This window comes from Cherax quadricarinatus, chromosome 2, assembly GCF_038502225.1.
Source record: "Cherax quadricarinatus isolate ZL_2023a chromosome 2, ASM3850222v1, whole genome shotgun sequence".
Taxonomy (NCBI): Eukaryota; Metazoa; Arthropoda; class Malacostraca; order Decapoda; family Parastacidae; genus Cherax; species Cherax quadricarinatus.
Window position 1 is genome coordinate 77,743,160 of NC_091293.1, and position 14,504 is coordinate 77,757,663.

Genomic DNA, 14,504 nt, shown 5'->3' on the forward strand with positions numbered 1-14,504 from the left:
TATGTGTGCTCTGATAATAATACTTGTGGAGCTGTGTGGTAGCTGGGTGGAGGGACAACATTACGTTTTCTCTGCTCAGCCATCAGAGAAAATGTGTATGAATCTGCGTTCGGCCCAGCCACCCCCTCACTCCGCTTTTGTTTACAATTTTCGGCATGAATTATTTATTACTTCTACCTTCGTTTATGATGGCATCTAAAGGTAGTTGTTAGAAATGATTAAATTCAGTTACCAAGGCATGTCGATGTTAATAATATGGCTCTGGGCCACAGTGTAGGTAGCAGGTAGGTGTAGCCCGTGGGCTACACCTACCGGCTACCTACACTGACTTCCTACAAATAAATACTACTCACCTCTCTTCCTATATTAAGACTACACATATTTTAAGGTAAATAATGAGTGTACTGTATGTGTATTTTACCTCTCTGGGATGTTTTAAATATCGCATATTAAGTATGAGACGGGGAGCCAGGGCTACCTACACCTGGGCTACCTGCACCTGACTTCCTACAAATAAGTACTACTCACCTCTCTCCCTACATTAAGATTACAAATACTTTAAGATAAGTAATGAATTTACTGTGAATGTATTTTACTTTGTGTGTTTTTAATGCCTAGTTCTATTACTAACTTAATATAATTTAGTGTAAACTTGTTGTCTGGCATTTATATGCATTTATAAATGGAAAAAATGGTGTTCTGCCTTCCGGTGATGTCTGCTTTCTGGCGACAGCCTGGAACCTAACCCGCCGTATAAGTGGGGCCCTACTGTATACTCAATTTCAGCGGCTTCTAATCAAGCAGGAGAAAGCTGGTAGGCCCACATTTGAGAGAATGGGTCTGTGTGGTCAGTGTGCACTGTATAAAAAAAAATCCTGCAGCATGAAGTGCATGAGAAAAAAAAAACTGATCGTGTTTTTGGATCACAACACCGACTTTGAGGTGTATTTTGTACAGTATTTATGGTTTTATTCTCGTTTTCTTGGTCTCATTTGATAGAATGGAAAACATATTACAGAAATAGAGATGATTTTGATTAGTTTCACGATGAAAACGACCTTGAAATTGAGCTCAAAGTAGCAGAAATGTTCAATTTTTACCAATGTTCCAGAGTAAGCAAATCACACCATACGTCCATACACGTCAACTGGGGAGTCTAATATTCTTTTAGTGCACTGATATTATTTATACCATTTTTACAAAAATGCAGTAGTCTGCATAACAGTAAATCTTCTATTTTTTGTGTGAATAAAAAATCAATATAGAAAGCAAGAGTAATATAAGAGGGGCCTGGAGACGTGACTAATGAACAGAGGATATGTTATTTTAGTGCCAAGAATGTGTGCACTCTTTATTCTGGACCCTATTTTGAAATTGGCATCTTTTTTTAATTTGCGTGAAACTGGCCAAATTGCCAATTTGACCACTTTATTGGGTAGTTGAAATCAGTAAATGGGCAGTTACTTGTACTCAATTGATAGAAAAAATGGAGTTCTAAAGAAATAGCTACGAGTTTGGTCGACTGGAACAATGGAATTGGCTGAAAATAGGGCTCAAAGTCGGCGAAATCACCGATGCGTATATATGTATTGCTGAGATCGCTAACTTCGTGGGAGCGTAATTCCTTAAGTTTTCAATCAAATTTAGTACTTTTGGTGTCATTACCATCAGGAGAACATTCTCTATCATTTCATAAGATTTTTTTTTTTTTTTTAATTTTGTGATGTAGAGTGACAGTTTCAGAAATGGACTTGCAACAGTCAAAAGGTTAAACTGGATGATCCAAAAATTAGTAAACTATGGCTTATATTACTGCAATATTTTGATTAAATAAAAGCAATGACCATTAGAATTACCACTGAAAGTCTCAAGAGTAAGACAGAAAGGGTAGGGGATATTTAGACCAAGTGTTTACAATGAGCAATATTTAGACAAGAGTACAAACATTGGTAGCAGAAAAAACTTTTAATACAAGATATCATCCAAGGCTGGGCTTTATGAGGTGCATCATATGCATGATAAAGCTCAGCCCTGTGGGAAATGTATTAAAAGGATTTCTTGTGACGGATGTCAGTTTCCACTTGTTGAAAAAGGCATATGATAGGCTGGGTAGTACTGCAATAAAGCAGGTGATGTTTTATGGGAAGTTTTACGAGTTGAGTGAGGGAAAGGCGATAGAATGTAGAAGGGGCCTGTTTTCCAGTAAAAGGTTGTCTTACAGAGGAATAAGTTCCACAGGGGTCAGTGTTGGGCCCCTTGTTCACAATTTATATAAACGACATAGATGAGGGAATAAATAGCAACATAAGCACATTTGCAGATAAAACCAAAATAGGCCATCCAATTCATTCCGAGGACATTAGAGCACTCCAGGATGATTTGAGTAGACTGATGCAGTGGTTGGGAAAGTGGCAGATGCAGTTTAATATAAACAAATGCAAAGTTCTAAATGTTGGACAGGAAAATAATCATGCCACATATAAACTAAATAATGTAGATCTTAATATTACGGATTACGATAAGGATTTAGGAGTTCTGGTTAGCAGTAATATGAAACCAAGACAACAGTGCATAAGTGTTCGCAATAAAGCTAACAGAATCCTTGGCTTCATAACAAGAAATATAAATAATACAAGTCCTCAGGTTGTTCTTCAACTCTATACAGTGGACCCCCACATTACGACGTCATCGGATTACATAAAATTCGGATTAAGTAATGTTTTTGTGTCAAAATATTGGTTCAGTTAATGACAAATAACTCGGTTAAAGTCATTCGTCCCGAACGTGTCCGCGTGCCGTGAGCAGCCCAGACACTCCATGAACAACCAGTGTGCCCTTGTTTACAAGCCAGCGAGGACGATTCCAAGTGTACATGCAATACATTTGGTATTATTCCATTGCTTTTAGTGCTTGTAACTGGTAAATAAGCCACCATGGGCCCAAAGAAAGTATCTAGTGCCAGCCCTTTGGTAAAGAGGTGAGAAATACTACAGACTTCATCGCAAAATATGAAAGTGGAGTTAGTGTCTCCGACCTGGCCAGGTTGTATAACAAACCCCATACAACCGTTGCTACTATCTTGGCCAAGAAAAAGGCACTCAAGGAAGCTGTTGTTGCGAATGGTGCAAATATGCTTATAAAACAGAGATTGCAAATACTACTCTAAGATGTGGAGAGACTGTTGTTGGTGTGGATCAACGAGAAACAAATATCTGAGAAACAATTAACCCCAGAGGGTTAGCCGCCCAGGATAACCCAAGAAAGTCAGTGCATCATCGAGGACTAACTTATTTCCATTGGAGTCCTTAAGCTTGTCTCCCAGAATGCGACCCACACCAGTCTACTAACACCCAGGTGAACAGGAAAAAATGCCTGGAACTAGTGCTCATATTGGTGAATTTAAGGCCAGCAAAGGTTGGTTTAAGATATTTAAGAATCATAGTGGCATACACAGTGTAATAAGGCATGGCGAAGCTGAAAAATTCATTCCCCAAGAAGTGTTTAACCCTTTGACTGTCGAAAGGCCCAATCCTGAAGTGTCTCCTGGTGTCACAAAATATTAAAAAAAAAAAAAAAATTATTTTTTCTTATGAAAATGTTAATCTTATTTTTCTGATTGTTTTAGTCCCATAAAAAAATTTTCCCATCAGTACCTACCGAGATATAGAGGCATGAAGTTTGCAGAAAATGAGCCGTGTATGGCAACAGCGGCGACTGCCGCTCACCAGTAAACTTTGGTTTACTTGTATTTGAAGGTTTGTTGTTTTTTTCACTATTTTATTTTTTCACATAACTTATGTGGCCTGTGAGACCAAAGTAAGGTGCAATGTACATATATACACTAGTTGTATACAACACAATAAGCACACAAACATAATTATCAATATATTGTTTACAAAACTTGTTTACAAAAACAAATACAAAAAATTGATTATTACTATTGTTCTATAATATATATACCAATGTATAGTGACCGAGCATATTCCTAGAAGTTCTGTAGCTTGTGGAACTCTTTGAAACACGTTTTCATACACAATGGTGTTTTACACTCCTCACACATAAAATCAGTGTGTGTGCATTTTTGTGGAAGTTTTTTTTTTATGTGCAAAGACAAAACACCTCGTCTGAGCAGTTTTCTTCAAAGTATTAGCAGGCAGTTGTGTTATGTAGTTATCCTAGGTAAATGGTTGTGTGTCATCATTCCTTCCTTCCTAATTTCCTTCATTCTTTTCCTACCTGGAGGGCATTCCACCTCTCTTCCTACATTCCTTCATCTGTCCTTCCTTACTTTTTTCCTTCCTTTCATCTAGTCCTTCCTTCATTCCTGCCTTCCCTTCTTGCTTCTTGTTTCTATAATATATATACACTATATATAGTCACTAGATACTTTCATAAAACTGCTATTATCACCCTTCAGCAAGCTTGTCTTGTGTGCGAGTGTGTGGCTTATAATTGTTTTGAGTCAGGAGTCGGCAGCTGTCAAAATGACATATTGTCTCATTACTCACTCCCCCTACCGCCTGTCAAAACAATGGGGTCAGATGCTGTTTCCCCTCCATTCTATCTAATTATCTTTCTCCCTCATTCTATCTCTTTCAATCTGTCTCTCTTTCTCTGTCTATCTCTGTCTCACAGGTACACAAATACAAGTATACATATTGTAAATTACCTAGGATAACGCAAAAAATCCAGACAGTGCTATACTCTGCTTGAAGATGTGAGTAAACGTGATGATGACAGTTTTGTGGCTCTCTGAGACAGAGCTAGACGGATAGACAGGGAGCTTGGCAGACAGACAAATGTTTGTTCCTCCTCCTCCTCTCCCCTTCCTCCTCCTCTCCCCTTCCTCCTCTTCTCCCCTTCCTACCTTCTCCTCTCACCTTCCTTCCACCTCCTCTCACCTTCCTTCCTCCTCCTCCTCCTCCTCCCTTCCTTTCTTCCTCTTCCTTCCTCCTCCTCTCCCCTTCCTTCCTTCCTCCTCCTCTCCCCTTTCTTCCTTCCTCCTCCTCTCCCCTTTCTTCCTTCCTCCTCCTCTCACCTTCCTTCCTCCTCCTCCTCCTCCTCCTCTCACCTTCCTTCCTCCTCCTCCTCTCACCTTCCTTCCTCCTCCTCCTCTCACCTTCCTTCCTCCTCCTCCTCCTCCTCTCACCTTCCTTCCTTCCTCCTCCTCCTCCTCTCACCTTCCTTCCTCCTCCTCCTCTCACCTTCCTTCCTATTCCTCCTCCTCTCACCTTCCTTCCTATTCCTCCTCCTCTCACCTTCCTTCCTATTCCTCCTCCTCTCACCTACCTTCCTTCCTCCTCCTCCTCTCACCTTCCTCCTCCTCCTCCTCCTCTCACCTTCCTTCCTCCTCCTCTCACCTTCCTTCCTCCTCCTCCTCTCACCTTCCTTCCTCCTCCTCTCACCTTCCTTCCTCCTCCTCTCACCTTCCTTCCTCCTCCTCCTCCTCCTCTCACCTTCCTTCCTCCTCCTCCTCCTCCTCTCACCTTCCTTCCTCCTCCTCCTCCTCTCACCTTCCTTCCTCCTCCTCCTCCTCTCACCTTCCTTCCTCCTCCTCCTCTCACCTTCCTTCCTCCTCCTCTCACCTTCCTTCCTCCTCCTCCTCCTCCTCTCACCTTCCTTCCTCCTCCTCCTCTCACCTTCCTTCCTCTTTCCTCCTCCTCCTCCTCTCCCCTTCCTTCCTCCTCCTCTCCCCTTCCTTCCTCCTCCTCTTCCTCTCACCTTCCTTCCTCCTCTTCCTCTCACCTTCCTCCTCCTCCTCTTCCTCTCACCTTCCTCCTCCTCTTCCTCTCACCTTCCTCCTCCTCCTCCTCCTCTCACCTTCCTTCCTCCTCCTCCTCTCACCTTCCCTTCCTTCCTCCTCCTCCTCTCCCCTTCCCTTCCTTCCTCCTCCTCCTCTCCCCTTCCTTCCTCCTCCTCCTCCTCCTCTCCCCTTCCTTCCTTCCTCCTCCTCCTCCTCTCCCCTTCCCTTCCTTCCTCCTCCTCTCCCCTTCCCTTCCTTCCTCCTCCTCCTCCTCTCCCCTTCCTTCCTTCCTCTTTCTCTTCCTCCTCCTCCTTTCTCTTCCTCCTCCTCCTTCCTTCTCCTTTCTCTTCCTCCTCCTCTTTCCTTCTCCTTTCTCCTCCTTCCTCCTCCTCCTCCTTCCTTCTCCTTCCTCCTCCTCCCTCCTTTCTCCTCCTTCCTTCCTTCCTTCCTCCTCCCTCCTTCCTTCCTCCTCCTTCCTCCTCCCCCTCCCTCTTGATCCCTCCTTCCTTCTCCCTCCTCCCGCCTCCCTCCTCCGCCTCCCTCCTCCTCCTCCCTCCTCCTCCTCCCTCCTCCTCCTCCTTCCTCCTCCTCCTTCCTCCTCCTTCCTCCTCCTCCTTCCTCCTCCTCCTCCTTCCTCCTCCTCCTCCTTCCTCTTCCTCCTTCCTCCCTCCTCCTCCCTCCTTCTCCTCCTTCCTCCTCCTCCTCCTTCCTCCTCCTCCATTTCTTTTGGTCTCAAACTCCTCCAAATCATGAAATTGATCTTCACTGACACTTCCATCTGTGTTAGAGCATCACTTGGGAAGAGAAGAGTCCCAGATTTGCTGGGGAGTCACACATTTCTTACCGCTAGACATGCTGAAAAAGGACAACTGAAACGGCATTCCCACAATGCACCACTGGTTCCCCAATTTTTTTTATATGGTGCACACTGGCCATGGAGACCCATTCTCTCACATGTGGGCCTACCAGCTTTCTCCTGCTTGATTTGAAGCCGCTAGAATTTATGCGTATAGATACGTCAAACACGGTATCTCCTATGACGTATATATACGACCGTGACAGTCAAGGGGTTAATTGTGATGAAACAGGCCTGTTCTGGAAAAAAATGCCAAACTGGACCTACATTACTCAGGAGGAAAAGGCACTCCCAGGACACAAGCCTATGAAAGACAAGCTAACACTCATGTTTTGTTGTAATGCTAGTGGAGATTGCAAAGTGAAGCCTTTACTAGTGTATCACTGAAAATACCAGAGTTTTCAAGAAAAACTGTCGCATCATTCATCAATAAGTCTTTAATAAAGGTAAATGTCACTATATTATTTATTTATTCTGCATATCTCATTGCTTTCTGTGTAGGGAAATGTATATTTCATGTAAAACAATTATTTTGTTTAATACTTTTGGGTGTCTGGAACGGATTAAGTGGATTTCCATTATTTCTTATGGGGAAAATTAATTTGGATTACGACAGATTCGGTATAAGACACACACTGGAACGGATTAATGTTGTAATCCAGGGGGTCCACTGTACATGTTTGGTTAGGCCTCATTTAGATTATGCTGCACAGTTTTGGTCACCGTATTACAGAATGGACATAAATGTACTGGAAAACGTACAGAGGAGGATGACAAAGTTGATCCTATGTATCAGAAATCTTTAAGGACAGACTGAGGGCCCTGAATCTGCACTCTCTAGAAAGGTGCAGAATTAGAGGGGATATGATTGAGGTGTATAAATGGAAAACAGGAATTAATAAAGGGGATGTAAATAACATGCTAAAAATATCTAGCATAGACAGGACTCGCAGCAATGGTTTTAAGCTGGAAAAATTCAGATTCAGGAAGGATATAGGAAAGCACTGGTTTGGTAATAGTTGTGGATGAGTGGACCAAACTCTCAAGTACCATCATAGAAGCTAAGACATTGTGTAGTTTTAAAAATAGGTTGGATAAATACACGAGTGGGAGTGGGTGGATGAGAATTGGACCTGATTAGCTTGTGCTACAAGGTCAGATGCAATGCTCATCTCTTAAGTGAATGTGACTGACCTGACAAGGTTAAGGCACTGCTTTAAGCCGGTGGGAGAATTGGACCTGCCTCGCATAGGCCAGTAGGCTTGCTGCAGTGTTCTTTTTCTTATGTTCTTACGTCCTCTACCACCATTGAATTTATCGTGTTTCTCGCCTTCTTTATCAAAGGGCTGGCACTCGGAACTTTCTTTGGCCCCATGGTGGCTTATTTAGCAGTCACACTCAATAAGCAAGCACAAAAAAAAAAATGGATTATTATAAAATGTTTCATATGAATGAGCAGGGCAATGTTCACTTGACGAGAAACAGAGCCAGACTCAGAATGCGTGCGTGGGATGCTTTGTGGGCACGGCAGACGGACCCGTTCTGTACGGCAGACGAAAACCAAGGTGATGAACGAAAACTAGGACAATATTTTGACAAAGAGAGTTGAAAACCAAGGCAAACAAAAACCAAGGTTCCACTGTAATTCTATCATCTGTACTTCATCCAAACACTTTCAGACAACACAACTTTAATATTTCGTTCTTTTTCCTTTAAGAAATTGATACAGCAGTAGTAGTAACAGTCCCTTGCTCCCTGCATTTTAGTCAGCTACAATGCACAACTTATAATAGTTCTAATCCATTTCCCTATGAAATCTGGAAGGGAATAATACAAGGACAAGAAATACAGGTACCATCCGACTTATGACCAAGCTTGGTTCCGACCAACCGGTCGGAATGGACGCAAGTCGAACCTTACTACTGAATATCAACATCGCACTTTTGTAATGATTTTATTTTACTGTTTTATCTTGGTATTTCATTTTTTACTTTACTTTTTATGCTGTTAGTACTGTATTTTATACCATAAAGTTTAGGTTAAACATTGTGTACAACACAAACAGTTGTTTATTTCCCAGAAATTTGGCATAAAAAACATGGTCGTTAAGTCGAGTGGTCGTATGTCAAGCAGGTCGTAAGTCGGATGGTAGGTGTATTAAGAAATATATCAGAAAATTTTTACAAGTACATGTATGTACAACCTCATATACATACAGAAGTATACTGTATACTGGATGTAAAAAGTTGCAACATTTATGCTATCTTACATTCAGGAGACAATGAATAGACCAGCAATCCTGCCAGTTTAAATCATTTAACAAGTTCTTTCTACACACTCATTAAACTGGACAGCAGTACCTCGTGGATGGTTGTCGACTACTAACCTACTCTACATCAATCATACACCACGAATACACAATGGACAAAATTTTGTGATTTGCTTAAATCTTTATAGAAACTGTAGACAAAAATAATAAAACAATGGTGGCTGACCTGGCTCTTCTCAATAAAGTTGGAACATTGAGTGTTGAGGAAGATAATACTCTATTCAAGTTATCTTTCTTCTTTCCATCATCTTCCTTCTTGACACATTCCACATCCTTCGTATTTTTGGAGGATCTCACACCTGTGCAAGCTGGGCTTGACTCCATCCTCCGAATGTCATCCTCTTGCCTGAGTTGCTTGCGCAATGATGCACTGAAGCCATGAAAATATTCCAAACATTATTTTCATTAGGCTACTTGTGTTTAATGATAGTAAAACTTATAAAATATAAAGTACAGAATTATAAATGCTTTTTGCTAACCCGTATACAGATTGAAATATGCAAGGTATACAGTCGAACCCCGGTTTTAGTCAGGTCCGATTATCATACAATTCAGTTTTCGACCACTTTTTTTCGGCGAAATTTTCCCATTTTCATACATCCACTCGGAAATCATCCATACCAGACATGTCCACCTGCTCACGGGAAGCAGCCGCTCATACGTTCGTGACTCGGCCTGCCTTTGTTACTTGTTCAGTGAGCATGGTAAGGTGTTAGTGATGATGGTAGAGGGTGGTAGTAATGGTGGTGGTAGTGATGGTGGTGGTAGTGATGGTGGTGGTAGTGATGGTGGTGGTAGTGATGGTGGTGGTAGTGATGGTGGTGGTAGTGATGGTGGTGGTAGTGGTGGTGGTAGTGATGGTGGTAGTGATGGTGGTAGTGATGGTGGTAGAGAGGGTGGTAGAGAGGGTGGTAGAGAGGGTGGTAGAGAGGGTGGTAGAGAGGGTGGTAGAGAGGGTGGTAGAGAGGGTGGTAGAGAGGGTGGTAGAGAGGGTGGTAGTGATGGTGGTAGAGGGTGGTAGTGATGGTGGTAGAGATAACCTCTCCTCCCTCTTCCCTCCTCACTGTCTTCCATACGCCAACAAGAGTCTTCAATAAAGGTTAAAGTGATTTAAATGTTCATTTATTCATTTCATTAGTACTTTATATTTATTTCTCACTGTTTTCTCTATATAAAGCTATAGGTATTCTCTATAAAATGTATTTTTTGTTAATATTTTTGGGTGTCTGGAAAGGATTAATTGGATTTACTTGATTTTTTACGGGAAATATTACTTCAGATTTCGTACAAATCGGTTTTCGGCTGACTTTCTGGAACGGATTAAAGACAAAAACCGGGGTTCCACTGTACATTGTAGACGTGATGTTTCAGCGAGAAGTCTCTCACCTTATGTCAATTTGGTATTATGCAATGTCCCATTTCTACTGACAATTCTGTATGCAATATATATATGCACCATACCCAGGGATTGGCGGAGAGCGTATATAGTCCCTTTATATAAAGGGAAGGGAGATAAGAGATTGTAAAAATTATAAAGGAATAAGTTTACTGAGTATACCAGGAAAAGTGTACGGTAGGGTTATTATTGAAAAAATTAGAGGCAAGACAGAATGTAGGATTGCGGATGAGCAAGGAGGTTTTAGAGTGGGTAGGGGATGTGTAGATCAAGTGTTTACATTGAAGCATATATGTGAGCAGTATTTAGATAAAGGCAGGGAAGTTTTTATTGCATTTATGGATTTAGAATAGGCATATGATAGAGTGGATAGGGAAGCAAGTATATAGAATAGGTGGTAAGTTACTAAATGCTGTAAAGAGTTTATGAGGATAGTGAGGCTCAGGTTAAGGTGTGTAGAAGAGAGGGAGACTACTTCCCGGTAAAAGTAGGTCTTAGACAGGGATGTGTAATGTCACCATGGTTGTTTAATATATTTATAGAATTTATAGATGGGGTTGTAAAAGAAGCAAATGCTAGGGTGTTCGGGAGAGGGGTGGGATTAAATTATGGGGAATTAAATACAAAATGGGAAGTGACACAGTTACTTTTTGCTGATGATACTGTGCTTATGGGAGATTCTAAAGAAAAATTGCAAAGATTAGTGGACGAATTTGGTAGTGTGTGTAAAGGTAGTAAGTCGAAAGTGAACATAGAAAAGAGCAAGGTGATGAGAGTATCAAATGATTTAGATAAAGAAAAATTGGATATCAAATTGGGGAGGAGGAATATGGAAGAAGTGAATGTTTTCAGATATTTGGGAGTTGACGTGTCAGCAGATGGATTTATGAAGGATGAGGTTAATCATAGAATTGATGAAGGAAAAAAGGCAAGTGGTGCATTGAGGTATATGTGGAGGAAAAAAATGTTATCTATGGAAGCAAAGAAGGGAATGTATGAAAGTAAAGTAGTACCAACACTCTTATATGGGTGTGAAGCTTGGGTTGTAAATGCTGCAGCGAGGAGGCGGTTGGAGGCAGTGGAGATGTCCTGTCTAAGGGCAATGTGTGGTGTAATTATTATGCAGAAAATTCGTAGTGTGGAAATTAGGAGGTGTGGAGTTAATAAAAGTATTACTGTAGAGGGCTGAAGAGGGTTTGTTGAGGTGGTTTAGTCATTTAGAGAGAATGGATCAAAGTAGAATGACATGAGTGTATAAATCTGTAGGAGAAGGAAGGCAGGGTAGGGGTTGTCCTCAAAAATGTTGGAGGGACGGGGTAAAGGAGGTGTTGTGGGCGAGGGGTTTGGACTTCCAGCGTGTGTGAGTATGTTAGATAGGAGTGAATGGAGACAAATGGTATTTTGGACCCAACGAGCCGTTGGAGTGTGAGCAGTATAATACTATTTAGTGAAAGGATTCAGGGAAACTGGTTATTTTATATAACTGGACTTGAGTCCTGGAAATGGGAAGTACAATGCCTGCAATCTAAAAGGAGGGGTTTGGGATATTGGCAGTTTGGAGGGATATACGTATTGTGCATTTTTATACATATATGCTTCTAAACTGTTATGTTCTGGGCATCTCTGCAAAAACAATGATTATGTGTGAGTGAGGTGAAAGTGTTAAATGATGAAAGTATATTTTCTTTTTGGGGATTTTCTTTCGTTTTGGGTCACCCTGCCTTGGTGGGAGACAGCTGACTTGTTGGAAAAAAAAAATTATTACTAATATGGCATCTTGAGACATAAGACACTTAGTGATTTTAATGTGTACCTGCACATCAATACAGTGTGTAAGTTTATTTAGGTACAAGTATACATAAGTATAATTTTCAGTATATATAAAATATGAAATAACTTTTAAAGGCACTTGAAATTTTGGAGTTTCCAGGTACAATTGGGAGATGTGGTGCTTATGGAGCTCATGGAAAATGTAAACAAACCAGCTGGGGCACGGTGACCACATTAAAAAGTCAGGTGGGGGGAGCCATATAGCGAATTTTGGTCATAATTTGAAATGTCCACATTAGCGGAAGTCTGTAAAGTGGGGCCCTGCTGTATTAATACTTTGAAAATACACCTATTATAGTGTACAGTATAAGAATGTACACACCTGCTGCACAGTTGTTTACAGTGGTAGTATAAAGGCTGCAACAGTCTTTAATGAGGAGAACCATAATGAGTCATTTGATACTTTACATTTAAATGATTGGTTGTACCTGTGGATGATTCCAAGAGTGGTTTAACCCTCTTAGCCTGGCCTGGGTCAGACATCATTACTGACTGCCTCATCAACCTGACTGTAGCTATTAATATCACTTAGGCTGACCAAGCCACCACATCCTGGCTGATCTAACACTTAATTAGTAGGAACCTAATGACTATTTACTGTCAGGTGAACAGTTGTGCTGTATGGTCACATACTGTTCATACAACCAGGCTATGGAGGTGCAAGAACATGTAAAACCAGCTCTAGTTACCCATTCCTTTTACTTGTCTCCCACAATGAGACTACTACTTGTCTTCAGTGACAAGATTGAAGTTGTTTAAATGAGAGACTTAAATGAAAAGAAAAAGAAAACATGATCAGTGAGGTGTGTATGTTAAGTTTCTTATCATACAAACTTATGAGAGTTGATGGCATGAAAGAGACAGGAATATTCACATGACAAGTTACTGGAACAGAACTATGAAAAAGTATTATACTAAATATAATTGCTAGGGAGGAGGAAGAATAAAGGTTTGCTTTTGAGAGCACAGTATAAACTTAAGATTACTGTACTATAAATTACTTCTATAAAACAGCAATAAATTAGGAAAAGAAAACAAGTCGCCCCTGAACCATATAGCCATTCATTAACCCTTTTATTGTCCAGACCCCTGAAATTGTTAGTGAAGGCAATGACAAAAAATACAAACTATAGAGAAAAACTTATAAAATTATGGAGGTACAAAGTCAGCAGTCTTGGAGAAATTTATGTAGCAGTGATTATTTTGCCCAGCGAGTCCTATTTTAAACCAATTCCATTGTTATATTCAACCAAACGCTTAGTTATCTTGCTAGTGTGCCTTCTGTTCTACTGAGCACAATAAACCACTCATTCAACTATTAGAACTACCCCATAAAGTACACAGAAGTAATTTGGGCAGTTTTACAAAAATTAAAAATTACAATTAAAAAATAGAGTCCAAAATTTACAATGCAGACATTCCAGGCACTAAAATGACATTTCTTCTGTGCCTTCCATTTGAAGATCTACCCTATTTCTCAGATGATCAAATATAACCAAGCATGACTGGCCATGGTTTACAGCATCCTAACTGAATCCGACCTATTAAAAACCCATAAAACAGAAAGAAGTGTAGGGAAAACCAGCAAAAAATCGAACATGTCTGCTACTTGAAGCCCAATTTTAAAGACACTGATTGCGAAATATGTGGAACATCTCACGTATCACATACAAAGCTTAATTCAGCCATGAGAAATGACCTAAAACAGGGAAGATTTTTCTGGATTTGCCCCAGTGAGATGGAAAGTTGGTCAGGCACAAGGGAAATACTGAAAAGCAAAAACCTAGGAAGTCTAAGAAAGTTCCTTAGGAGCTTGCCAGATATATATAAAGAGTGGAGAAAAAAGGGTAGGGAACAGGGAAAGAGGGGAAAATAAAGGCAAGGACCAAGGAGCTGAAATAAGGGTGAAGACAAGTCATTCAGGGTAAGTCAGAAAAGAAAAAGAAAAAGAAGGGGGAAAGGGTACACAACACTGAGAAAAGGGAAAGAAAGAGAAATCTATAGCAGGAAAACACAAAACAGAACAACCAGAAGAAATGTGCTTAGACTAAAGAAAACAAGAGAATGCAGAGCACTTAGCAGAAAGTGGGAAGAAGTCAAACTCGTTAAGTGTAGGCAGGAAATCTGCAAATATTATGCATATGGAATGTGCCTATGTGGGAGAATGTGCTGGTATAAACACAAAAGAAAATGTTCGAACATGTTGAGAAAGAGAAAGTGTCATTTTCACAAAGAATACAGGCACTTCCATCCAGTGATGTGCAAAGCTTCAACACGGTTCAGAGAATGTTATGAGCTGAGCTGTCCAGATCACCATGTAAAAGGAACGTGGTGCTACAGAGAAAACAGG

At 40.8% G+C, this 14,504-nt stretch overlaps 1 protein-coding gene across 4 annotated transcripts in view; it reads right to left on the bottom strand.

Annotated features, from left to right (window-relative positions):
• The window catches only part of LOC128684368 (kinesin-like protein KIF14), a 269,582-nt gene that overhangs the window by 227,504 nt on the left and 27,574 nt on the right, over positions 1-14,504 (bottom strand). For 3 of the 4 annotated variants that reach the window (XM_070089073.1, XM_070089083.1, XM_070089065.1), the window contains exon 4: positions 9,095-9,298. In XM_070089073.1, coding sequence (XP_069945174.1) covers positions 9,095-9,298 — 204 coding nt within the window. Of the gene's footprint in view, positions 1-7,793; positions 7,893-9,094; positions 9,299-14,504 lie in introns of those variants that run through there. The other variant, XM_070089086.1, reaches the window with a different exon arrangement.